Source organism: Mchenga conophoros, linkage group LG16 (genome assembly GCF_057382185.1).
Source record: "Mchenga conophoros isolate Kocher_MC1m ecotype Shallow Benthic linkage group LG16, M_conophoros_male_GT1.1, whole genome shotgun sequence".
NCBI lineage: Eukaryota > Metazoa > Chordata > Actinopteri > Cichliformes > Cichlidae > Mchenga > Mchenga conophoros.
In genome coordinates this window covers 34102270-34129643 of record NC_140541.1, presented here as the reverse complement: position 1 = coordinate 34129643, position 27374 = coordinate 34102270, and the positions used below count along the sequence as shown (strand labels likewise).

Sequence of the window (27374 nt, the reverse complement as noted above, 5' to 3'; positions counted from 1 at the left end):
GTCAACACAGTTTGCCTTACAGCTGTAAAAATAGTCAGTCGTGTTAACCCAGATTATTTTAAATGTATTGCATCCATTTAGTTTGAGTTTTAACAGCATATGGTCAAATATTACGCATTCACAATAGTTTGTATTTGTTTTTGGCAGGTAAATATCCATCACATTAAATCTGTGAATTTAAACAATTGCTAAATAAATTATTATAATTAAAACGTATAATCTCAAAAAATCTTCCAAACATTTCGTCATTACATATTACATACTCTTTTGCCAAAGTTTCTTTGAGAATAATATTGTAGGTTAGCAACCCTAAGCAGTCACAATTAAACAAATGCGGTGTACCACATTAACACTAATTAGAACAGACTTTAAATTCATCAAGCCACTTAGCCAGCACATGAATGTAAACAAAGTAATTAGCGTACCTGTGCAGAGGACGCAGTAAAGTTGACATCACATCGTTTGCACCTTGCAAAGTCTTGATTAACGCAATCAACCTACAGGAGCCAAGTGGCCCCAAGGTCACAGTCATGCATCTTTTGTCCCAAGATTCATTAACGAGGCGATAAGCCGTTTATGAATGTGGAAATGAAAAGCGAAAAGAATCCTTAATCAGTGGGTGATTAAGAAATGCTGAAAATGGCATAGTGGGTGCTTTGGATTGTGTCATCAGTGACCTGTAATGATCTCTGAACCACCGCTCACTTTGTGTTGGTGTAAATCTTCAAAGACTGTCTCCAGGGCAAATTGTAAATCACTAACTATAGGCACTGTGGGATGATTTGCCCAACAAACAAATACACCGGTGCTAAAACTCAAGTGATTAAACACAGATTATCTTTTGATTGGCAGTGGCATTGGAGTAGTGTTTCAGCTGAGAGAGATGGTGTTTTAAAGTTCTAATTTAGTTTAACCAATGCTAGCAAAAGATATTACTTTATGCAATCCTTTATCTGATGGACCCATTTGAAAATAAATGGTTCCATTTGTGTGTAGTTTCACATTTGATTAGCTCTGCAAATAGAGAACGAAGACAATACTGAACAAATTAGCAGACCACCCTATTGGTCACTTTTCATCAAAGCACCACAGACAAAATACTCCATGCTCTATGTAAACAAATATTATTTATTTAAGGATTTACTGATGTTTCAAAAGCTGCCACATGTCTAAAAAACGGTTAAAATTATGTTATGGTAAATGCAGGATTATTAAATTAGATGCTTTAAGGAGTATGGAAGGCAAATTTATTTATTCTGTGTGAATTTCACAGTTTATTTCCAGGCTATGTAAACCCATAGGTGTTTGATAGAATATGCAATCAGCCAGCGCATTCAGCTTGTCAGGCCTCAGCTTAAATATTTTGACGGTCACCAGGTTGCTGTGTTTAAACTGGGTATCACAGTGAAGAGTGGATCTTACTGAGAAACCAAACACTGCATGCAGTGGCATGTGGACCCCAAATTATACCAAATTTTATTGTCTTTCTAACTCTAATTTGGTCTCTGATGTACAAAATGAGCTATCAGGAATTGAAGCAATCAAACAAACAGGTAACCACCTACAACTGAAGAGAGACGCCCTTGTACTGATTGTAACTAATGTGGCTAAACACCACACAAGTTACGAGTTCACCTAGCTAACAACATTCGCAAATGATGAGACCAGAGATGTAATCTACTACCACACTCTGACATGTACCCAAACCACCAAACTTAATAAACTAAAAACACAAATAAGTGTTTGAACAGAGGGCAGCCAAGCTACCCAGTTTGCTCAGTTTGCTTAACATGAGTAGCAAGTAAACTCAGACATGTAGCGTAAGTAAAATGCTGGTGCTGCACCAAAAACCTCCTTGTGATCTCTGTGGATACAAGCAGACTTCTGTGGTCGCCTGTTGTTTGTATGAAAGACACCGACTTGTCTGTAAACTGTTGCTATTTTGACTTCTGAGCTGTATTTAAATAAATGTGTAACAGACACTGCTTGCCTTCAAAGTAAAAACTCTGCCTTACCAACACTTAAAAAAAAAATCAGCTTTTACTTTGAAGTTCTTCATTTCTAGTTTTCGTCGCACTTTTTAAAGTTTAATTGCTACTTCACTTTTAGTTTGCTTGCTTCTGGAGACAAGTAACCTCCAAAAACATCTTACTGGCTGTCCACATTTGGAATACATACTTTTTCCTAGCGACGACTCAGGTGACAGCAACACAAAGAATCTGACTGGTTTTCTATATAGTCTGCTTGGATAACTGTAGCTAACTGGTAAAATGCACTCTCACTGTGTCTGCTCCGTTAGGTCCTCCACTCCTTACCTTCTCTATCTTGTTTTTTGATATTTTGAAGTGGAGTAACAGGGCACGCATACTTATGTGATATGGAAACATTGTCCACTTGCAAAGATGCATCTCCCCTCTAATTTGCTCCTCCTAGAGCACATCGGGCTCAGTTTCCTTCCATGCGTTTGCATTTTTATTGAATACAGTGCACGGCCTCTGAAATTTGCTGCGTTCAGTCAAAGCACACACAGTTTGAGAAGCGGGATTTAGACCAGTAAGTCACAGGTCCAATTACCTTTCATGTTGGATAACTTGAGGTGTGAAATTAAAATCAGCATTTTCCCTTGCCTAGCTTTCATTGGTATGCCCCTAAAAGGGTGCTCCAGTGATGCTGCATGTGGCTAATTGTACCTGTACTGTATTAACTTGGGTGATTAAGTCTGTCATACTGAGTCAGCTGTCTGTATCATTTCAGATAAATCATGGATGCACACCCCAGAAGCTTTGGCCAAGCATTACATAGCCTACAATGCCAAGGTAGGTATCTCTCTTTGCCTGCTACATTTTAATGAACTCTGTCAGAGCAGGGCGACTGCAAAATAATGAAACAGCGAAGAACTGCGACACTTTTATTGCAAGTTGAAAAAGAAGTCTGTTCTTTTGTGGCTCCCACCTTTGTCTGTGTTTATTCCCTCCAGTCATGCCTGTTAAATCTCTCTGTCTGTGTGTCCCACAATGCAGTTCCCCTGATAAGCACCAGGCCTTTCATTGCACTCTCTGGTATTGTCCAGCAAATGAGCTTCACTGCCCATAGATGCATTGTTTTAGGTTGAGGCTGCATAAAAATTGCTGATAAACCTCAGCCCCTCTCCTCAATGTAACAATAATTTGGATTTTTTTTTTTTTTTTTTTTTTTTTAAATGACATCAGAAACAGCAGTATGCGACATTACGTGATGGCAGAGCTTCAGTTCATCCTTTGTCATTTTTTTTTTTTTTTTTTTTTAAATAAATAGGACAGGGGGAATGAATGAGAGAAAGAGGGGGAGAGAAAGAAAGAAAACCAAAGGGGAGAAGAGACGGTGAGAAGGGGGGGGAAGAGAGAGAAAAAAAAAAAGAACTCCTGGGTCACCTGTATGGAGAAAAAAAGAAACAAACAAAAAAAACAAACAGAGGAGACAGCAAACAACAAAGAGCAACATAATAATAGAGAAAACAAAGCACCATCACAATAAACTAGCTAGTCATAGATATCAATATTTACTAAATAATAAACGATATTGTGCAGCACGCAAGATAGACAGCGCACAGTGTGCTTTGAGGCAGCAGCCAAGAAAGCTTTAGTCCGCGTCTGTGAATACCCATGTGTGCATACCTGTGTGGATCAGCATGCTTGCATTCCAAATAATTTGGATTTTTAATGGTGTTTAAATTAATTCCCTGCCCACACACCTCAAGTACTGTCAAAAAATTGATACCGTTGTATTCGTCTCTCATAGTAGCTGTTGTCTCTTGGTGCTGTGATGCGGGGAAGGAAATCTTCCTCATCAAAGTTTAATTTGAAGGAGACTCTGTCTTTTAGCCTTCTTGATTTGTTTATTTTTAATGAGTGTGTGAACAGAGGGGGATTTAAGTAAAGTGGCACATGCACACGTCAAAATAGGTAAGAACTTTGGATCTGATGCAGGACTAACTTGTAATGAAATGGCTCTCAGGCTTGCCTGGAATCAGGATCTGCTATAAAACACTGGGGGAAAAAAAGGTGTTTTTCAAATATCCAGCAAACACCCCTGGAAGGAGGGACTGTGTCCCTTGGGGAGGACTCCCCTGTCAAGCTGGTTTTCTGCTTCATTTCGACAGAGTTTTCCTCCTATGAGGCACAAAATCTGTCGGCCTACATTCTTGTGCTTCACAAATGCGATGCTGGAACGGAGGTGGAGCTCCAAGACTGCCTCCAAAATATCCCTGCAAACTGCTGAAGCTCCCTTCCTGCATGCAGCAAAGAAGCAAAGGAAGCCGGCAGAAGGCACATCTCTAAAATCAAAGCACATTGTCAGTTCCTATACTCGCTGTATTGCTTTGAGTGATGAGATCCCCGTCTGGTTAAATTTGCTGAGATCTGAGTAAAGGACTCATCAGTGAAGGAATTGGGGGGGGGGGGTGCTGGGAATGTGCTTGGCATGATCTCCCAGGTTTCAAGCACTCAGTACTGTAAAAATAAGCTCAGTTAGCAGTTCACTGAACAATGTGCCAGATAGTTAGAGCAGAGAGAGAGAGCTCTCTTTTAGCCTCAAGAAAATGAACCCTTTTTCTTTATTTTCAAACGTTGACAAAGACGTAAAATCTTTGATAACTTCAATCATTTCGATTTGACGGCACTTCAAAACTTTCATGAACTGAACCTGAGATCAAATCCTAACTGTGATATAACAAGAAAATACTAGAATTTGACTCAATAAAATCTGAATTTCTTGGAGGAACTACACCACACAGTAGACAAAAATAACTATAAATGTTTTGAAACGGCATCACAAACATGATCTAATATCTTATATTGTTAAATGCGACCTAGCAGACAGCGACAAACTGCAGCTCCTTTTCAGAACACCTGCCAATCAAAGTAGCCACTCCCCTAAACTTTATCTCTGGCAACAATACATCATGATGCCCCTGGTGTAAATGTAGGCTGAAAAATAACTTTAGTATTGCGTGCAGGTGATAATAAGCTAATTGGAACTAAAACTGGTGACTGATGGCTGATTCAAGCGTGTTCATCTGTTTTACGGTTTAAGATCCTTCGGGTAAAGACTGAATTGGGAATACACAGAAGATGGACTTCATGTTTTTTGTTCACTGAAATCGCAATTAAGTGATCGTTCCTTTGGTAAAACAAGCAAATTAAAAGAAGCTGGAAAGAGATTTGAAAGTTATTTCCATCTGTGCTAGAAAAATGACTGAAATGATTCATTTATTATCAAAGTGGATTGTCGCTGATGAGTTTTCTTCTTTTGTAATTTACTAAACGTATTCCTAAGAGGAATAAAATATCTATATCAAATTACTTTAATTGATCATGTTTGAGTTCAATTTTAAGAACAATTGTAGAACAGGTAACACAGGAAGTCTCCCTCGCTGATATTTGCAGCAGTATCTTTACATCCACACCAATCACAACAGATCTGCAGTTTTATATTCATGCTAAATCGTTATGCTGTCATCAGTAAATCACAGCAGCAACTTCCCAGCTAAGAACTAAGTCCACTGTTTTTAAAATGTATTACCTTTAACTTCTTACGCAGTGACGACTGCTGAGACTGAAGTGAGCTTTGATTTCGGTGGTCTGCCAGTTCTTTGATCTGATCGGACAGTTATACAAATTCTAACGGTGCTTTTTATGAGCAGCTTCAGTGTGATTGACCTGTGGGCTCAAAGAGGAAAGAGGATGTTGAGAGGTGAGCTGCTAGATTTGCCATGTCTTTCATCAGTAATCATGTCACATTCACAAGTCACTTAAATTATGCACAACACAGATCCTGCCCTTTCTGAAGGTGTATAAGAAAAAAAAAAAATCTGAGAACTTTCAGCTTGGAGGAGTGAACACCGGATGGATGGTGAGTTGGAACTGAGCTATGTTGTGTCATCTGAGTGAACACTTGAGACCTGCCACAAGGCTGACACGTGTGTGTCTGCAGTTGAAAATGTGAGTTCTTTCTGCGGGCAACGAGAGGTAGGGCCGGTTCGTTTTCAGCTGCGTGCACCAGTTGATGGATGAGCCTCCGAGCTCTGTTTGCCTTGTGAGACCTCCCCAGTCGCAGCCCAGAATGCACTGGTCAGGAACAAGTGTTACTCCACTCTATTCTGGGCATCTGTCAGCAGCACTCCCAGAGATGAGCATAAGTGTGGAGAGTACATTTGTCACACCGATGCAGAATGCTGACACTTTGCTCTGAAGCCTCAATCTGTCTTCTGGCTCTATTGATAACTTGCAGTCTGGTGTTAGTTCACCTGTCTTACTGCATTTAGAAAGACGTCAGAGGCTCTCAGCCACCAAAGAGTTACACAGACACGTTTTGGATGGAGAAGCTATATTAATTGATTTGATTTTTGACGGAAGGGTTCTTTTATAGTGCTGTCAGACATGTGCAAGATTAAAAAAAATACAAATAAATTCTGTATTTCACCTCTTGTTATTACAGCCACGGCAGCTGGCAGTGCGCACTCCAAATTTTTATGGGTATTAGCACAGCCAAGTCATTGCCTGCATCACAAAGATTTTAATGTGTCACAGAGACAGTCAAACTGCCGGAGCTGCTCTCAGCTTCCAATGGGAGACATTGTTATTTTGTTTGTGCCAGCCTTGAAGGCTCTGACACCAGTGTTTTTGAAGTCTGATATTGGAACAGGCTCCACACATTAAGCTCAGGAAGCAGCGAAGCAACCTGTGTGACTGCAACAATTACAACTGTTGCTGCCAGATGGGGCGCACGATGTTCAGGCTCAAAGGTTAACGGCTCCATCTGTTGGTGAACAGCAGAAGTGCTGCTCGTGTGCGTCTGTGTGTGTTGGTGTGTGTTCATCCAATCCTCATGTGTAAAAGACACTTTTATAACTTTTTGCAATACAGGAAATGCAAGATGATGAAGAAGAATATATACTAATGCCTTCAGGATGTGAAAGGTCATCTACATTTATTTGAAGTCAGAGTGACAAATTGGAGATTTTAGTGACTTAAACGTGAAGCTCCACAGATTTTAAACTCTGAGAAAGCCTCTTTCCTACAGTTTGATAAAAGATCCAACTCATCCTTTATGGATTCATTTGTTTACCTAGTTTTTGGCCAATGTCCGTAGGCCAGAATACCAAAGTACACTGTAGCATTTCCTTTAGGAGCACAGAATATGATGCACTGGTGCCAGATATTGGTATTTTTATTAAAACATGTCGGTGCTTTAAACCCTGACTACGTTGACCTATCACAGACTCACTGTGACAGACCTACCATGAAAAAGAAAATAACAGGATGAATTTGAGCACAGTGAATGAAGCAAATCAGAGAGGTCATAAATTGATTTGACACATTATTAAATATTATTAATACACACACTGACACCTCACCTGCTTTTTGAATTTTAGAAGTATTCTTCATCATCTTCTTTGTATTGGGCTATGTAATTAAATACTTGTTTACACCTTTTGTTTTACTGTGTGCGTCTTTTTGTTCTCTTTTCAGTTCCTTGGAAACACAGAGGTTGAAGCTCCGAAAGGCACAGAAGTTGTAAAGGATGCAGTCAGAAAGCTCAAGGTAAAGCTAGTCTCCAGATAGCTGTAGCCTAAAGGACAGCAGAGCATTCTTGAGTGACCAGATTGGACAAGGGGCTCAGAGCAGGGGAGGTGGGAGTGAGTGGCAAGTGCCCCCCTCCCTCATCTGCCAGCACCAAGGTGCCCTTGGAGTTTTTCAGCTCCTAAGCTGTGTAGAACTGCTGGATAAGCACATTAGTTTGTTCAGCCCCCCTTTCTCAGCGTAGATGTAAAGTTTAGTTACAGGAAATACTCATCAGGAATAAAAGCTGCTGTTTCAGGTTCTAGCCTGAAATAAATCATTAAATCACCATAGCTGTAATAGTAAAAGACTCCCTGCCCTGCATTAAAGGGCAAGGCATGCACAATTATACCAGATCCAGGCTGTATGATACTGGCCCAATAGCGGCCCAGTACAGACAATGCAGGGCGTGGCGTTAGGAATGAAAATGTCCATCATGGACAGCAGTTGATTGCTTTATCTTGGGTGTTTTTTCATAATGGACTTGGTCTGAAAGCATTATGGTTTTGTGACGTCTGTGATGTTGACCAGTATGAGCACAGCACGCTCTACCAGCTGTGTGCAGCTGTAAACATGACAAAGCGTAACAGGAATGATATCGGTACTTTGCAAGGCTGAAAGCCAGCTTTTTTTCCTTACATGGCCGATGAGGAAGGAACCTGTAGTATGTCATAGGTATTAGTCAGAAAGAGTAAGATTTCATGACTGTGTGAAATCCTAATCCAACAGAGTGACTGTCATCACAGAGAAACCGATCATGCAGTCTGAGGCTGGCATTAGAATTCTTCTGAACACAGAGAAGCTTTTAAGAGGCAGACTTTCCCCTCAGGAGTTTTGGAGGCCAGCCAGAGTAATTAACATGAATTTGTAAGGTGGTCAGAAGTGCAGTGTTAACTGTCTACTGCTTAAAAGCCTACCAGGAGTAACCCTTGAAGATATTTTCTGAACTGAGCAGATGCTGTCATATTTTAGGCCGGCGTATCAAACAAAACGATCGGGTGTGGACCAGAAATTAGTGAGGGTGGTCTCTGTCGATGAAGCTACCCTTGGGAAAAACAGGAAACTATGCTAATGGTCATCAAGCCACATCTTTACTGATAAATCCTGACATGTGAAAAGTCATCGTTAGGGGTACAGTTGTCTTTATTGGGGAACGAATTAAACGAGTTGAAGATCTGGTACCACTATATCTTTTTGGCACTGGTGCTATGCAGGTGATTCCAAATCAAAACCAAAACAATGAGCTGAAAGACACTAAAATAGATGGAGAAGCGTGGAGGAACTGAGGGAATAAATTTGTTTTTGTTGGTTTTCTTTTAAGAGCTTTCTCATTAAGCATTCATGTTACATCTGTGCCTAAGACACATAAATTAGCCTTGCTTTGGAAAACAAAACAAACTTATTTATTGAGGACTCACTTTAAGCTGAAGTGTTTAACTTTTGTAAAAATGTTAAGTTCTATTATATTTGACCCTGTCAGAGCCCATATTTGTTTTCTTTAATTAAGGTAGAAGTGGTCAAAATCGTAGAGGTAGTATAAGTTGCTAAACAACCGTTTAAGAAAGTGCTCGATGAGTCACTTTGACAAACAGCCTCATTTGTAATTTAGGGCTTCCTTTGTGTTTAGTACACAAAGTTTCATTAAACCTGCCCACAAAATTGCACTTAACCTGGGTTACTCTCCAGACACATACTCCTCAAGCTTACAGACATCTAATCAAACCTTTAAGCATGGGAACAGCCTGAAACCTGGGCAGCTCTCTTTGTCACGGCTTCTTGGTAATGCGGCTGCACTCGCTGCATGCTGGCCTCCCCCCCGTCTTCTCCTGCCAAGACCTGAATCTCTGAGGCCACTTGGAGGGGGAGACTTGTTTTTCCAAACCCGTACCTCTATTGTTACATTGCATTTGATCTGCTTTTGACCAAGGCTCCATGGTTACGCTCCCAGATACGCTGGCAGTCGGGACGACATTAGCTGTGCTTCCTGAGATCATGTGCAGAGAAAAAAAAATGTTGCAACTTCAGAGACAGCCTCAAAGGCACATCTCCATGGTTTAGGTCAAATAATATACTCTTCTATCACTTAGTATATATAAATGACCTTTGGTTTTGCTCAAGCAAGAAGCATCTCCATGAAACACACATTTATTGTCCTCTCACTCTCTCCGTGTCTGGTCATGTTTGTGTCTGCAGGCTTTGAAATGTAAATGTATTAAATTATATAAACATCAATTTACTGCTTTAGTGTTAGAGGCTATATAAAAGAACTCTTAATGGAGGCAAATGGTAAAGCTTCTGATTACTTTCTTTTATCCATTTTTGTGGCAGGAGCAGATACTTAGCGAACATGTATCTCTAATTTCACAACTGTGTAACCGCTGAAGGCAGTGAAAGTAAAGTGAGGATGCTTTTGAAAAGAATGCTGACTTTTTAAAAGTGCTTTAGGTCTCAGTTGCTTCCATCTCTTGGTGTAATCCCAGACTGATTTTGTGATGATGATGTGATCCAATTTGTGGGGTAGCATCTTCTTTTAGCTCCTGTCTTTATGATTTCGTCTGCTAACTGATCCATGCCAACACTTAAGCCGGCTGCCTGAGATTGTTTAGGTCTGTCTTGTGCCCCCAAAAGAGCCCTGACCCAGCGAAGGACAGATGCTGAATTGGATAGAGATCTGGGGAATTGAGGCCAAGTTAACACCTTGAACTCTTTGTTCAGTTCCCTCAATCCATGCCTGAAAAGTTTTAGCACTGTGGCAGGTGCATTATTCTGCTAAAAGAGGCCACTTCTGTCAGGGAATACCACATCCAGCAGGGATCAGTGTGACTAGTGTTTAGGTGGGTGGTACATGGCAAAATACCATGCATATGAATGCCTGGACCCAAGAGTTCTCAGCATTACACCAGGTTGCCCTCTTTGCCTCTTGTAAAAAAATCACAAATGCACAAAATGTAAAAGATGAAACATCCTTCCCTGACTAGTTCATTGTGTTATTGGTCCATGCTCTCACTCTAAAGCTCATGTATGTTCTTTAGGTGCTGCACAGAAGTCAGCTTTGACACACTCAGCTGGTCTGAAGCTGCACAGCTTCATATGCAGCCATATAAAAAGGTTGGGTGTAATTTTGGGTCTAAAAAGTGAAAGTCATGCAGAAGTGCCTCAACTGTGCATATCAATGAAGAGAGATCACTTGAAAAACATCGAACATGATTTATTGAGATGGAGAAATTAATATATTTGGCGATTAGTCTCCGATAACCCATCGTGGCAGGACTGAATCCCTGCAGTAAAAGGATTTAGGACAGTGTCTAGACCAGAGTGTAGAATAGCTCGCTTGAATAGAGCTTTGGCTCAGGTGTCTGAGGTGGAGATGGGGAGGAAGTAGGATGCACAAAGGAGTCTGAAAGGAAGAATTACAGAGAGGACAGATTTAAACCATCCACCAGGCTCAAAGAAGGCAGGCAAGAAGATGATTGGAAAGCAGCAGACACAAAAGCCTTATTTGTTCACTTTTGAGCATTCCAACATTTTTACTTCCATAGGAATTCAGAGGACAGGTAGCAGCCAGGTGATGCTAATCAAATACAATCTATTCAAGGCGTTTTGGCAGAAGTGTAGACCAATATTCCTCCACAATGATCTGAGAGACTGATAAATACATACGGAGAGTGATTACGTCAAGCTATCGTTGCTAAAGGTAATTCTGTAAGCTACTGAATCATGGGGTTGTATTTAGTTTTTCACAGGTCCACATAAGGGAAACCAGCTTTCAGCTTCTGTGACCTCAGCAAAAACCTTCCTGATAAGATGGCTTTAAGTCCTAATTACAGAGTGTTGTTCATTTTATAAAACATGTTCCCCATTAGAATCAAAGAAGTGAGATAAAGTACGCTGTTGCTTTGTTATCATTGAAAAGCTTGAGCGTGCTTTGTCTTCTTGTTTCTTAGTCAGATCCTCACCTTCCTCCTCACATTTGGTTTCAATGTTTCCATTCAGCTCATAGCTTCACATTTGGACTAACCAGCAGCTGATGTCAATATCCATCTTTTATATACAGTTGATGTACTCTGTAAGCTGGGATGCACATTGTGCCTCAGTGCCTCTCTATCACATCCATATTAAGGTTTTAGAAATTTGGAGTTGATGTTAGACCACACGGGTCAGCCTTTATTCTCCGCATGCATCAGTGAGCCTAAGGCGCCATAACCCACACATAGCCCTCACAACTGGCTTCTGGTAAAGTCGCTGTGTTTCTGTTACAGCCATTTTCTGTGTCCAACATGTCAGCTTCAAGACATGACAGTTAACTTTCTGTCTAATATATCCCACACCTTGACAGGTGCCATTGTAACAAGGCCATCAGTGTCATTCACCTGTCAATGGTTTTAATGCTGTTGCAGTTTGTAGATTTTGGATTGGTCAGATTCTCCCGACAAACAAGTGTCAGAATCTTGTGCTCTGTACTCTATCTTGAGATAAAAAAAAAGGAGTTGTCATATTATCAGCTTCTTTGCATGTCTTCTCAACTGACAGCATACACTCCCGTTTAATTTCATTGGTTGTTGTCCTCAACTCGCTGCCAAGTTCACTTTGTATTTATAACACTTGGCAACAAAATGAAGAAAGACTTAAACAGTTTTTTGGCAGAGAACAAAGATGGACCCACTACATGGTTCACACTTTTAATTTCTTCTGTAAAACAGGAAACTTTAATGATTGCATTTCCCCCGATCAAGTCTAATTAGCATTTAAAGATAATATGCTGCACAGAGGTTTGTGTCTACACTGATGAGAACAGCATTCAGTTTTACTGCTGTTTTTTCTTTCTTTTTAAAGCAGCAATAATCATAATCTTTACATGAACAGTGCCTCAAATGACAATGTGTACTGTAAAGGGAATTGTACTCAAAGTATAATCATCTCAGCTCTACTAAATGTTACATCTCTGAAATCTTTGGTTTGGCTTTACTCTTTGATTCAGACTCTTAGCAAACATGGCATGTCCTTTCCTTACAACTGCATCTGTCATGCCACCAGCATAAGACACCTCGCTAATGTCAATAGCTCTTGCTTTAATATTTAGCAGCTAAAGTGAAATGTGGTCTCAGATATACTTAGAGAACAAAACAGAACAAGTGTTTACGTTTGTACTTTGAGCAGAAATATGACAAACAGTGCCAACACATTCATCGTATCTAAATTTTTGAGCTGGTTGCAGCTTTAAATGCAGAAATCCAGGATATGGTAAAAATGTCTTACCATGCTTTTACTGTAGCTGTATTTGTGTGTCATGTGGCATACTTTCTTATATGCTAATTGCACTTTTATCATACTAATTTTTCCTCTTGCAGTTTCAGAGGCACATCAAAAAGTCGGAGGGACAGAAGATCCCGAAAGTGGAACTTCAGATCTCCATTTATGGCGTGAAGATACTAGATCCCAAGACAAAAGTGAGTCCAGAAAGGATATAGGCAACTGTATATGACAACTGTGATTATACGGAAAATAAACACTGTGAAGTCATCTCTCATATGCAGAGTAAATAATAAATGCTTTATTTTCCCCCCAGGATGTGCAGCATAACTGTCAGTTACACAGAATATCCTTCTGCGCAGATGACAAAACCGATAAAAGGATATTTACTTTTATCTGCAAAGACTCAGAGTCCAACAAACACCTCTGCTACGTCTTTGACAGTGAAAAATGTGTAAGTCTCTGCCGCTTCAACAAGCTTGCTTGTTTCCTTGGATACAAATGTGAAATACATGAGTCAGATTGCTGAAAAATAAGGTATTTTGACATCTCACAGTTAACCTTTCACGATCAGCTTAAGTGAAAACTACAGCTGTACTCACATTTATTTAGTGTTTGAGCCAGTCTTTGTTTCCTATGTGCTTCAGGCAGAAGAGATAACTTTAACTATCGGCCAAGCCTTTGATTTGGCCTACAAGAAGTTCTTGGAGTCTGGAGGCAAAGACGTGGAAACCAGGAAACAGATTGGAACCCTGCAGAAACGAGTGCGTCTCACATCCAGCTCACGGAGCTCGTTCGCTCACACACACACACACTCTGACAGCGTGTACCACCGTGCAGATGCATTGATGTTTTTATTAATTAATGCGGAGCTTGTTTCTATTGATTGTCTTAAATCATCCAGTGTGGACAATTAAGCTGTGCTGATAAAAGGAAAAAAACTGTTAATGAATATTAATGACGCAGACTTCTGTTGTAACAGAGCCAGCCTGTAGTCAAATTATTGTACGCCCAGCTGAAAACACGGAGCCGTCCCATGGGAAGTGTTTAAAATTGGATTTGTTCAGATATTCATATAAATTTGATCAAATTGGGGACGTGATGTTTTAGCTAAACACCAGCCTCACGTGTACTTTAACCTCAGTTGGAGGACTGTGGTTAAGCAGACGTGTATTCAAGTGTGTTAAACAGTACAGCCAACTCAGCAGTTTATGAACATGTACACAGACATGCAGACACAGAGCCATGTTAAAAGTTTAGTGATTATTGAGTTCAAATTGTTCAGCATGAATAAACATCTGCTGATAAAGACCTTGTGATAGAAGCAAAGGTCCAGAAATAGCTATTGAGCAGAGCTTGGCAAGGATCTACCGTTTATTTTGATTTAATCCCAAAATCACTTCTGCTGCCCCCTGCTGGTAATACTCAGCAAAGCAGCATGTGTGTTCTAATACAGCGGTCCCCAACCTCCGGGCCTCGGACCGGTACCGGTCCCTGAGTCGTTTGATACCGGGCTGCGAGACTTGAGGCTCAGGTGTGAAATGTATGGTTTTCAGGGTTCCCATTTGAGTAACATTTGTTAAACACTATGTAACCTTACAGGAAACAACTAAACTAGTGTTTTTGTTGGCTGTTTTAAAGGTGTTTATAATTAACTTTCATTTTTGCATATTTTGTCGATAATTTTAGTTATGACATCATGGCAGATTTCTGTGTATTTTGTTGATATGCACTGAAGTTAGCTTGCTAACTAGCCATTGCTATCCTATACCTTTGTGGCTTAAAGCTGTGTGGAGTTGGTTACTTATCAACTTGTCTGATGAGTTCACAGACGTCATAGGTTTTTCTTGATTATTATAATCTCAATATTTCAGCAAAGTCTCAGGAAAGATTTGTTGAATATCAGTATCTCATTGTTGACGCGACAGCTTAATTACTTAATAATAGTTAGTTTTTAGCAGTGTGCTAAAGTACAGTGTTTTGTCATTTGTGTCGAATTCTGTTAAAAAAAAGACATGTGAGCAGTTCGAACGTGACTCTGTATCATAAGCAAATTACACAAATTGCACTTTGACATCAAATATTTTTCTGCACTCTGCTGCGGCCCTGTGTCCTGATTCTGTTTGTATCTTTTGCAGATTCAAGAACTGGAAACGGAAAACTCTGAACTAAAGAAACAACTGCAAGAGCTTGAAGAACAGCTGATGATAGCACACGTACCTTCAGTAAGAACAAACTGCGTAGCATGCCAAACTTCAGTTTAGAAAAGTAGATTTTACAGAAGAAAATGAGACCTTAGACTTTGATTTCTGTCCTTTTCAACAGCAGTTACTGTAGCCACGGGGAACAATAGAGTGACTGCATTACAATATCCAATATCTGCAATATCCATCTAAAACTACCTGAAGTGTCTGTTATACCAGACAAAGCAACGCCACTAGAATCAGCTGAATTGTTGAGTTGTACAAAACTGCTTTTGTTCCTTTTGAGATGTTTAATTCAAAGACTTTCATTATGTACGAAACAGCTGACTAATGTAATAGCACTCTTTAATAACATAATCTGTGATTCAAGCATTCTGAATGAGCCAGAAGTGCACAACCTAAACCGTCGTTTAATTCTAAAAGATTCCTGATTTAAACTTAAATTTAAACTGTTGAGTTTTAAAAGTACTTTTAAGGACAGCTGGCTTTGCTGATTGTGTTTGTGCGATTAAATGCACGACTCCGGTTTGGAATGACCAGGCCTATCTGGAGGCAGGCAGCAGGGGTCTGTATCTGAAGCAAAGCAATTACACACCTGATTGGTCTGATGAGGAATGCGATACATTCAGCATCTAATTGGGGCAAATGCCAGCACTTGTGACAGCCTCCTGAGAATGCAATTACCCACAGCTCCCCTATTCTACAACACTGAATAATATTGTCTCTGTCTCTCTCTTTCTGGTCATTTCCTGTCTGCGATCTTTTTCTCAGCCGCTGCACATAAACGCAGCTAATGAAGCATACATGCTGCAGAGGCCGTCCTCTCTCTTCTGGTGCCACAGCATCAAGTCGCTCTCCTGTCTGGAAATCTCCTCTGTCACTCTCACTCCTATGAGCTCACCGGAGTCCAACCTGTCCACCGGGCTACTAACTCCTCCGCCTGCCAAACCCGCTCTCCTCCCTCCTAAACCCAATGAGGGCTGCAGCATCCCGCGGCCTCGCGTAAACACCCTCCGCTTCTCTTTTTCTGTGCTGTCTCTCTGTCCCTGGAGCCTTGTTATCTCCTGCCTTTGTCTGTGTGGTGCTTGTGCTTCGTCTTCCTCTTCTTCCCTTGCTTTGATGCAAAAAAAAAAAAGAGAGAAAAATAGCTGTGTAGTTTGTGCATGGGTGAACTTACAGGTCTCTGCCGGTGGCTCAACCATTACTTTGTATGCAGGCGGGGAGTATCTCAATGAAGCCGCAGTCGACAGACATTTTTGACATGGTTCCCTTCTCCCCTGTGACACCACTGGTGCCCACACCAGCCAGCAACGGCTGCCCACCCCCTCCACCCACCACATTGCCACCAGATATAAGTAAGTGAAAAACTTATTTGCATTTCGGTGTTTTAACCCCTCCCCCCTCGATGTGCCTCCTTGATCATTACAGTGTTGATCTGCTCTGTGCATGTAGGTAAAGATTTGTTTGGTGCAGAGCCGTTTGATCCGTTCACCTGCGGGGCAGCTGATTTCCCTCCAGACATCCAGTCAAAGCTGGATGAGATGCAGGTGAGCTCATCGCTGTGTCTCTTTCAGAAGAATTGCAGGCAGGCTGCTTAAACTGTGAAACTGTTTTCTTCTTTTTATTATCACAACCATTACTTTGAAGATTAAAGATTTTCCCCTTGCTTTCGTAAATAAAGGCTTTGCGCATCACAAGCGACGCCTTAGCTGAACCTAGTAACAGACTCCAGTTGTCTAACCGCAGTGCACACCGCGGTAATTGCCTCCACATCAGTTCCACCATACAGTACACACTTTATTACAATAAATAATGTTTGAGTAGAAAAATGCAGTAGCAATAGAAACAATTTGTGTGGAATTATCTAATGAGGAAAGGTTTAGTGACTCATCAATGGGTAACAGTAGCTCCTTTATTCATTTTAATCAGAAGACACAGAAACACTAATGTGTTCATAAAAGAGTGTGTTAATTAAAAGTGTTTAGTGTATCACTCTGTTTTCCTGCCTGCATGAAAATGTCGTGATATTACAGCAGAGCGAGTTCAAGCAATTGTTGTTGTGTTTGGGATGGAGCCATAAATTAATATTGTAGTCAGATCTGTAATATAAAAAAAACCAATGGTGCTTATTAGAAATAAACTTTTGCTTTCAGACTGCGTCTCAAACCTTTGTGGGGATTGCCAAAAACTGAGAGAGCTAAAGGAGCTTGTGTTCAGTCATTTAATCCAAAGCGATAAATCGGGATTTGAATATATGATCTCATGTATAAGATAACAACTTTTTTTTTTTGTTAAGTGTGTGAATTTATCTTACACCCACTGTAGCAGATTTGTGTTAACAGACAAATGCACGTTCTTGTTAAAGGTCAGTGAGTGCAGAAGTGGAATTAATTGGATCCATCATTTCCTAACAAACTACAAAAGTGATCCTGAAATAGTTTCCTTTAGTCGGTGGTATTTATTCGCAGGGCTTCCTGTCCTGTAATTGGTAATTATTAGAAACACACCTCGCAGCCTTGTTAACAGATGAGACTAATTAAGTGGATTTGTAGCGGTGCTTTTTTTCTGTTTGCAATAGCAGGACATGGGAAAAAAGGGTTTGAAAAGCTGCTGCAGCTTCTGTTTTCGTGCTGTCACACAGTTATCAGTGTAGTTACACCATGTTCACATGAATCTGTAAAAACCGCCTGAAAATGACAACATTTGCTTTAAAAAGTTGTGACTTCAAAACTGCGACATCCAAGGTTCAGTTTGTTAAACACCTGTTGAGCTTTGGCAGCGTGTCGCCAGTAGGAGGCAGCGTTGCTCTGATGTTTCTCTCCTTCCTGTTCTTTCTCTTCTTAATGACTAACAGCTGAACGTATCTCTTTCCCTCTCTCACTCGTAGCGGCAGAGATGGTTCGTAGTCCTTTACCCCCTGCTTGTGCTGTTGTGTTTTCGTCTTGCACGCTCTGAATGCAGCTGCACGCGCTCACATTTGCAGACTGCACCGATGCTGCCAGTGCATCTGTGGCAGCTTCATTAGCTCAGCTTTCTTCATGACTTACTCTGTGTCTTTTTGATTAACAAGAACAAATACGCACTGCTTAAGCTTGAAAATATTTGTTTTGCACATAAACAATGTTGGGGGTGCATGACGGCCTCATTTGCAAAATAAGCTCGACTTACTTTGATCTGCTATAATTGAGTTTTCCTATTAGGATTCATGCCTTGCCGTTTCTGATCTTGTCTAAAATGCATGACCCAGCATGATGCGGTGTCAGTAGCGTTTAGCTTGTCTTTGCCTCTGAGGTTTTTCCAGCGGGCCTGAGTGTCTATAAAAGCGGCCCTGTGTGGCTTCATGTCTTCCAGGAGGGGTTCAAAATGGGACTAACCTTAGAGGGCACCGTCTTCTCTCTGGACCCGCTAGACAGTCGCTGCTGATGCTGAGAAGATGAACCCTTCGAGGTGCACTTTCAACCCGTTTGTATGAAGAAGTGCCAAAATCCACTCCACGGTCGAGTCAAGATGTCACAGTTTTCATCTTGAGGTTTATATGCATTTGCATTTAGATTGGTTTTCGATATTTCAAGGTAAACTCAGATCCATTATAGTAAAGAGCTATTTTTGTAATAAAAAAAAGACAAAAAATGCGTATGGAGGTGTTAGTTTTGAGTACCTTTGCTTGCACAGGAGGAGACAGTTGTAAATAGTGGATATGTTCAATGGTACACTCTGTGGCAGAATTTTCATATGTGTGTATGCACCGTTTGAATTCTGTATTGTCAACACATTCCTGTTTGTATGCCAAACACAAGCTGGCAAGAAAAATAAATGGAATCTATATTGTGACAAAACCTTTGAGCTTTTAACATCGCATATTTTACTCCACATTAATTCATACGTTATGTAGTCGATTAATCCAGCCTGATATTTTCTTTTGTTTTTTTACTTCAGTGACCTTTCCGCTCTTTGTCCTTTGTTCTGTTCAGATTTTGACCAGATTGAGTTGCCATTTCGGTGTTTACCTTTCATTTTCTGCTCTTTTATCTCTGTCCAGCCAGTTCTATTCCTGTTATTTCACTTTTGGTTGAATTGACTTTGCTGTTACAGATATTAAAGAAAATCCTACTATGAAAACTGCTCCTCACTCATTCTTCTGTGTTATATAATTTATATCTGACTTTATTTGTATGTGGCATTTGTTTATGAAACATTTTCTTCAAGTGGCAGAACTATTATAATGCTGTAGGCTCGGCTAAAGCACAATGACGCCCTTGAATTTTTCCGAGTGCCATCACGACATTTTGTGTGCGATTGCCATCAGCTTACAAAAGGGAAACATGAAAAAAAATGGAAGTCCTCTTAGCAATAGGAAGTACAGAGTCCATATGTTTACATGTCACTGCTCTGTTCTGCAATATCAAAGCCTCTTTTAGCCAATATGCTTTTGTGACTTTTAAGTACATATAATGAGCTTTTAAGAGTTAAGATTTAGGTCTGTAACAGCGGTATTGTACATGGTAGCTGCAGTTAGCGTGGTTAGCTTTCTGCAGGGTGTGTAATACTGCTGGACTAATGCAACTAAATATATTGATGTTTTCTCAGGATAGTAAGTTAACATTGATAGCATCTCCTCCTCCATAGAACCAAGCTCATTAATGCTGCTCAGTGAAAGCTTTAACTGATGCAGAAGTTGGGGGTTGTTGTGGAACTGTGCTTAGCTTGCAGGTGTCTCTTCACATTTGCAGTAGAGGTCTTAAAAGCTGATGTAACTTAATCACATTGATTACATGTTGTTCTCGTCTTTTTCACTCACTAATACAGAATGTGTCATTTTGCTAGTTAAAGTGCAAATGCACACTAACAACAAGGATTTGATCCCTGTTTTTCTCTCTTGCTGAAGTCACAGCGGTCACAGACTGTGGCATTACAAAAATGATTTTGACTGTGTGCAATGAACTTACACTCTCAATGCCTTTGATATGGTTGCTTCAAAGACTGGTGTCAGGTCTGTGACCACCTGCAGTTAGTTGTCAGAGATAAGACTGGTGATGCCTTCTGTCTGCTGTCAATTTGCTATTGAATATGGCAATTTCATCCAGTCTGCTTGGGATAGTACGGCAATTAATTATGATAAATTGTGAAATCTACAAATTGCCATCTGCATACACAGAAATTCACATTAATTACTTCTATTAAGAGTCCAGCCAGAAACCTGAATGGGTAGATTTTAAACAGAAGTTCCTCCACAAATGGTGTAGTTGCTGCAGAACAGCATGTTAATTGCAAAAATGACAGAGGTATTTTTGCAACCTTGCCTTTAATCACCTTGCTTTTGCCCAATGATCAGACCCAACAAATATACCCCCCCCCCCATAAAATTATGAATTATCTTGCATAATTAGGCTGTTGAGTTTCTTTACTCATTTCAGTTATTACCAACAAAATAGTTGCATGTCTAAACATCTGGGAATTACCCAGATGATTTTATTTATTTAGACAGAGATCCCCTCCCCCTATGTTCAGCATAAAGTTACGCCGATAGTTGCCTCGCACCAAGACACCTGTGCAATCGCCTTGCAATCATAAGTGGTCACCCAAAAGGTTGACATTGCACAATGAATGAACCTCTGGGCAAGTAGCTGATCACTCCAACTACTTGAAATTCATCATAAATACAAAAACACTCAATGCAAACACCGAACAACCCAGTATCTCTTCTACTTTTACTCAAGTGTGACTGAGTTTTAACCAAAGAAATATACCACAAATAAAGAAACTTAGTCACTTGAATTTAGCAATAAATGTGTTGTGTCACTTTCTAACACTTTACCCTAAACACCTTTTATGTTCATCATATGTTTTCACCATAAAATGCTTTCTGCATACAAAGTTATCTATTTGTGCCCAGGTAACCTTTTTACTTTTTTTGCCAACCTGTCACGTTCCACTAATCGGAGTCCTTTGCTCCCATTAGTAATATCTCTACCTTGGGAATGGCTCCTTTTGTGTTCAGTCTTTAGCTGCCATATCACTGCTACCTTCTGTGAATGTCCCATGAGCTATAACTATGACATGAGGTGCAATAGCTCAGATTAGGTCCAGTGTCTAAACAGATTTTCCTCATATATAAGATTCACCTTAACCACTGGGGTGCTTAAGCACATCACCACAGGCAGGGAGAGAGTGATTCACTCAGTTGTTGTCCTAATTCTTCAGTTGCTACAGTTGTGCTGTAAAAAAAAAAAAAAAAAATCACATCTGATTTTCTCTTTTTCTTTTCTCTTAAAACAAAGTTTCAGGTCTCTTGGGGCTGCTATCGTAGACAATTTATAAAGATCCAAAATGAAGTCTACTCAAACAAGAACAGGCAGAGAGAAGTATTTTCAATATTTATTTTCAAAGGAAGAAACGCATCTGCTTCCAGTGTGGAACCCCCCCTCTTCATCCTCTTCCTCCTCCTTCTCCTCCTCTCTGCCTTGGGGGTGTTTGCAGGCAGCCATGCCTTGCATAATTCTAACAAATCTATAATAAATATACTCAAATTCGAACCAAATGGTCACAAGAGAATTAAAAGCACAGTCAAAAAAAAGGAAAGATGTAAAACAAACTGTTCACATTGAAAACTTTGTGTAAAAAGTAAATTAAACTAAATATGAATTTAGGTGCAAAACTGGCCAACGCAAAGAGCCTAACTATACCTGAATCAATATGACAAGAGCTTAGGGGGATTAACAAGCATTTAGTTTAATTTGTTGCATAGCAAAAAATAAAAATTAAAAATACAAAGCAAACAGGCACACTCAGCCGTCTTATTCTATAAAACTGAGTATTAAAAAAAAGGATTTCAAGAGCATATATGTCCAGGATACTTCAAAGGGGGAGCTGACATGCATAAAAATCGAATACTCTGTGCTACCTTTTAACTGTACCATAATTGTATAATTGAAGGGGGGGGAAAAAGAATTACAAATCACCACACATCACTCACATGACACCTCATTCATCTCCCCATTGTTGACAGAGAGATCTTTATTGGCATCCCCAAACCCTGCCCTGTACCGCGCAGCTGGGAGAAGATCACAACGGTCACACTACTTACAAAACAGCACCTGTGTGAAACAAAAGATTTACATGTAGTGTCATGGTGTTCTCAGTTCCGGTGACGAGGTAGCTAACACTGAGTGACTGACAGTCTTCATGCGTCTTTAATGTTCTACATGGTTGGTACAGAGTTTTGAGTAACTAGATACAGACATCGGTTCATCAGAACTCTCATGAGAAAATACCTGCGCCAGCGAACGCATAAGCGGCTGTATTTGTTTCCTCAATAGCACCACAAAGATGTTTTATATTCAGACAATGAAGTAAAAAAACAAAAAGAAAACAGAGAAGTCTCTAAAAAAATTAGTAGTGGTGGGACATACGTCGTAGTTTCAGTGGAAACGTTCTGGGCTTACGAACAGCAGTCATAATAACAGTTTAAAGCTTCTATGTTCTTTGGCGAAATTAAAGGGTAAGATCTTTGGACCTCGAAAATGCACAAAGCTTGAAGTCAAACATACACAAGACGACAGAGGAATGATTCTGATTTTTTTTTTTTTTTTTAAACCAATTTTTCATGTAAATTCCAAAACAAATCTTTGCCGTCTTGAACTGGGTCGAAAGGCACAATAAATATCTCGCCACAGGGCCACAACAGTCCTCGGTACTCGTATGTACAACGTGGCTGATCGCATCAGCTGTCAGTTCAACAGTCTCGGGATTCTCCTCGACACTTCCCTTCCCTGCTGACGCCTTTACAAGAAGCACACGGGCCCGATGTCGACGCCGAACTCTTGATCCCGGCCGCCAATGTCCACGGGGGCAATATCCACAATGGGAAGTCTTGCTGTTTTCTGTGTCCTGTACTCAAACACGGTCTTGCCCCAGTTGCCATTTGCTTGCTGTTAAAGAGATAAAAACACAGGTTCGTCAGTGAACTCTGTGAAGAGAAAGGCTTTCAAATCCTGAAATACATCTAATTCCTCAGTTTGTTCCCTAAGCACACTGTTCATTTTGTGTTCGTGTTCATGCACATACACTCACCTCCTGCTATAAATTAAGCTGAAAAACTCAATTTGTATCAACCCTGATAGAATCTGTTAGAAACTGCTGCCTACTTTCACACCCAGCAGACACCAAGCATCATTATGATTTGACTGATGAAGACCTGTCCAGTATTAACTCACTACTCAATCTTCATTGTCAGGCATGTGTTGAACTACAACAGTTGAAACGCTGGACTTACTGTGCAGGAGTCCTCCACCACTGTGTATCTGAACCGGTTGTTTCCCTCTGCTTTGAGCTCTAGGTCGTTGGAGCCTTTGAGGATCACGGCTTTCTTTAAGTTGCCCGTCTTGTCATCCATGTAGCCCACAGAGTTCTTGCAGTGGTACGTGATGGTCTGGGAAACCTCTTTGGACAGCAGGCGGATGAAGGTCATCTGCACTGCGACGGTGTTTGATGGCTGATCTTTGTTGCCATAAGCAAACTAAAAGCACAAATTTGTACAACATGTTAAGTTCTGGATTGATTTAAAAATGCTCTCACACACACAGACACACACAACTAGTGTGTAGCTGCTCACATGTGTTCCGCTGTTCATGTCTGCTCCAAACCACACAGGCTTGTTCCTGGAGGAGGTCCACCACACTTTACGAGGTATGCTGGATGGGTTGGCAGAGATGCAGGTCTCTCCAGTGTCCATGTTGCAGTGCACTTGAATGGCATCCTCTGCACTGCCTTGGTTTGGATCCACCCAGTACTCACCTACATCACAAAATGGAAGCATTGAAATAAATTGCACTTCCAGAAGTAGGGATATACTAAGTCAGTGTCTACATGAACGGACCCCTGGGGCTAACAATTGGTATTAAAGGCACATATCTGTTTCCTTGAGCACTTAAAGGGTACATACAAGCTCCCAAGCTGTAAATGGTACCATTTACAGCTTGGTATATACCATAGGTATATACCATTTCCTCAAGTTTTTAGGATGACTGTATGCAATTGGCCTCCTTGGAGACAGACCTCTGCTATAAATTCTGGGTGACTTCCTTCCCAAGTTATTGGGTTCTCAAGATTTTCTTAAAACTTGAGGTCACGGAGATTCAAACTGTCCAAGGTTTTAGTAGATGCAACTACAGTATCAATTTGAAAATCCTAAGTCGCCTGTTCTTGAGTTATCACATTCACACGTGTCCTGCTTCCTTATTCACAAGGGGTCATCACAGCATGTTTGATCTGGCAGACTTTTTACACCAAATACCCTTCCTGATGCACCCCCGGATGGATTTGTGTCCCCTCCTGGGATCAAACTGTGGATCTTTCTCTTGTTAGGCGCATTATATTTCATTATATCCCAGCTGGACTATTGTAACTCCTTATACGCTGGAGTCAGCCAGACCTGCCTGGCAAGGCTGCAGTTGGTCCAGAATGCTGCAGCTCGTCTTCTGACACATACTAAAAGATGTGAACACATTTCCCCGGTACTTGCCTCCCTTCATTGGCTCCCTGTCCGCTTCAGAATTAATTTTAAAATTTTATTGTTGACCTACAAAGCCCTGAATGGACAGGCTCCCGGGTATTTGTCTGACCTCTTGCAGACTTATACCCCCCTTAGATCTCTTAGATCAAGTGATCTTTTGCTTTTAGCTGTACCAAGGTCGAGGCTGGTTCATAGAGGTGATCAAGCATTTGCAGTCGTAGCGCCTAAGCTGTGGAATAATTTACCACTATACATCAGACAGGCTCATACTGTCAGTCTTTTTAAATCTTATCTTAAAACGCATTTTTATTTACTGGCTTTTAATACAGCATGAGAGTTATTTGTTAATTCATATTTTTTGGTGTTTGCTTTTAATACTCTAAGTTGTTTTATTATGCATGTTGTATTCTTGTACAGCACTTTGGTCAACGCTCCTGTTGTAATTAAATGTGCTATATAAATAATTAAACTATTAACTATTAGACTATATGTGTATAAAACTATACTCGGGAGCCTTGACATTACATGCAAGCAACTTTAGTTTGTGTGTCAATATTTACATCAGCAAATGGAAAAACGCTGCAAATACACACAAAACACTATAAAGTGAGGAAAAAAACATCTTACAAAGCGCAAACAAGTGTTTCTGGGGACGTGATGGAAACCAAAACATGTGAAGGCTCACACTGAGACATAAACGAAGAGGAGGGTTCATCAGTGTTGTGAGCTGGAAAAAGTGTGGAGGTAAAACATGATTTAATCACCATTCATAAAATGCTGTGGCTACATGTTTGCTATTAGCCATTTATTTTTTAGCTTGTCATTTCCGCTTCTGCTCTATCACGTTATCATTTCCTAAAAAAAAAAAGATTTGTTTCATGATTTTTAAAATTTCTTGTTTTTAGATTTTGCAGGTTTTTTAATTCCTGTTGTGTTTTTGCAGCATTTTCCTATTTGCTGGTGTTTTCCTAAGTTGCAGTGTATTTGACCTCTCAAGGCCACCATAGAAAAAAATTTACATTCTAATAAAGTCAAATCTGTTTAAATGTCTCCCCTCACTCACCGCTCTTCTTCATGGGGTAGCACCTCTTGAGGTCGTCACAGGTCCTGGCAGGATGTTTCTTGCTGCCGTCTGGGCTCTTCATGTTGTCGATCTGGCTCTTGAGGGCTTTCAGGGTGGCTTGAACACCGGGGTCGACGGGCACTATGGTGGAGGCATTGCTGTTGGGCAGAGCTTCGTCCTCGCTGAACTCAGGAGGAGGTGGCCCAGAGTCGTAATCCTGGGGGCCGCCGAATAGGTCATCCACAGCTGCCATGGGACGTCCGGGAGGGCCTGGAGGACCTGCGGGTCCGGGTTCTCCGGGAGGGCCCTGCGGGTTTTGGAATAGTAGTGTGAAGACTGTACTCTTTGGGGGTTTTATTTACACATTGAAATTTTGCCCATCCCCTATTCCCTATGTACCAAACATCTGTTGAAAAGATGTTCTGCATTTTAACAAACATTCTCATCTGGCTCCTTTTTATGAGCTTTGCACACACTTTTTGCTGCGTAATGAGACAATACCTCTGGTCCAACTTCTCCTGTGATCCCACGAGTTCCTGGAGGTCCCATTGGTCCAGGCAGTCCTATGTATCCTTCTTTTCCAGGAGGCCCGATAGGTCCAGGAGGTCCCTAAATCATAAGGAACCGTTAGCCTCAAATATGAGAAATTAATTCCAAAGTTATAGCTGATATGAAGATTATTCTCTTCCTCAACACGAATGAATCGGTGGCAATTACCCTCGGTCCACTGGGTCCAACAATTCCTGGAGCTCCCTGCTCACCAGTTGTGCCCTAAAAGCAATAAATCAAATTTATTAGTCTGTTTAATGCACTTTAACTCGATGAACACAACCTATTGATGATACTCAAGTGGGAAAACTCAGCTAATGGTACCATTTGTTTTGTTCAGCTGAATTTCTGTGAAACAAAGTGTCCACTTTAGGGCACTGCCAAGAGTAAAGTAAATACACTAATCTAGCTTATAGCTGTCAGTAACTGGGTCATGAGGGGTGGGTTGATGGGATAATGACAGACAACATTGTTAGCAAAAAACGGAAATGAAGCTGCACTCATTTACAAGCGCTGCATTAAAATGAAAGAGAATTATGTTCAAATAAAAAATTAAAGATCCTTTTGATCACTGTCTGATTTGCATTTCAGAGCGCGGTTGGCAAAGGTGGAATAACAGAAGAATACTCCACTGTACTGTATGCAGTAGGTTGGAAAGCCTCTGAGATGAAGCAGAAGTCATCAGAGTCAACATTATCATTTTTACTTACTGGAGGTCCGGGGAGACCCTGCAAACCAGTGAAGCCTCTGTGTCCCTTCTGGCCTCTCTCTCCATGGTCACCCAGGTCACCCTTATCTCCTCTCGGCCCTTGGGGTCCCTGAGTTATAAAAGATTTAGGGTATTTCATAATTACGGTCATGAAATGATGAAGATTGCTTTTACTGCTGTTCTGCACTGAGATCCGAATGAATGTTCATTGAAAGCTATCTGAAAAGGTAATTTACTTTCATAAAACAGATAGTTTCACATAACCACAAGCTGAAGACTCACCACTAATCCTCTCTTTCCAGCTGAGCCAGGTGGTCCAGGAGGTCCTCTTGAGCCCTGAAAACGAGCAAAATCATTAGAAAGCCCTCAGGGAACACAGACCTCTGCAAACACTGAGTCCATCCAGCCTTCTTGTACTGAAACACATTATTCAGTTACTATTAAGGGTTTCAATTAAATCTGCCTCCAGAATGTCCTCATGTGCCCTCGG

The 27374-nt window shown here is 40.7% G+C and overlaps 2 protein-coding genes across 9 annotated transcripts in view; one reads left to right on the top strand and one right to left on the bottom strand.

Annotated features, from left to right (window-relative positions):
• Positions 1-19171, top strand: part of gulp1a (GULP PTB domain containing engulfment adaptor 1a) — a 92457-nt gene extending 73286 nt beyond the window's left edge. For 7 of the 8 annotated variants that reach the window (XM_085249345.1, XM_085249346.1, XM_085249349.1 and 4 more), the window contains 10 exons: positions 2755-2816; positions 7509-7580; positions 12947-13045; positions 13165-13302; positions 13496-13612; positions 14987-15073; positions 15824-16054; positions 16269-16407; positions 16505-16599; positions 18404-19171. In XM_085249345.1, the coding sequence (XP_085105471.1) occupies positions 2755-2816; positions 7509-7580; positions 12947-13045; positions 13165-13302; positions 13496-13612; positions 14987-15073; positions 15824-16054; positions 16269-16407; positions 16505-16599; positions 18404-18475 (1112 nt within the window). In that variant the 3' untranslated portion in view covers positions 18476-19171. The remainder of the gene's footprint in view (positions 1-2754; positions 2817-7508; positions 7581-12946; positions 13046-13164; positions 13303-13495; positions 13613-14986; positions 15074-15823; positions 16055-16268; positions 16408-16504; positions 16600-18403) is intronic. The other variant, XM_085249352.1, reaches the window with a different exon arrangement.
• A 2585-nt stretch (positions 19172-21756) lies between these two features.
• col5a2a (collagen, type V, alpha 2a) overlaps positions 21757-27374 on the bottom strand; it is a 43653-nt gene continuing 38035 nt past the window's right edge. The window contains exons 47-54 of the mRNA XM_085248544.1: positions 27167-27220; positions 26886-26993; positions 26344-26397; positions 26128-26235; positions 25627-25933; positions 23664-23845; positions 23325-23567; positions 21757-22980 (exon numbers count right to left, since the gene is read on the bottom strand). Coding sequence (XP_085104670.1) covers positions 22834-22980; positions 23325-23567; positions 23664-23845; positions 25627-25933; positions 26128-26235; positions 26344-26397; positions 26886-26993; positions 27167-27220 — 1203 coding nt within the window. The 3' untranslated portion in view covers positions 21757-22833. The remainder of the gene's footprint in view (positions 22981-23324; positions 23568-23663; positions 23846-25626; positions 25934-26127; positions 26236-26343; positions 26398-26885; positions 26994-27166; positions 27221-27374) is intronic.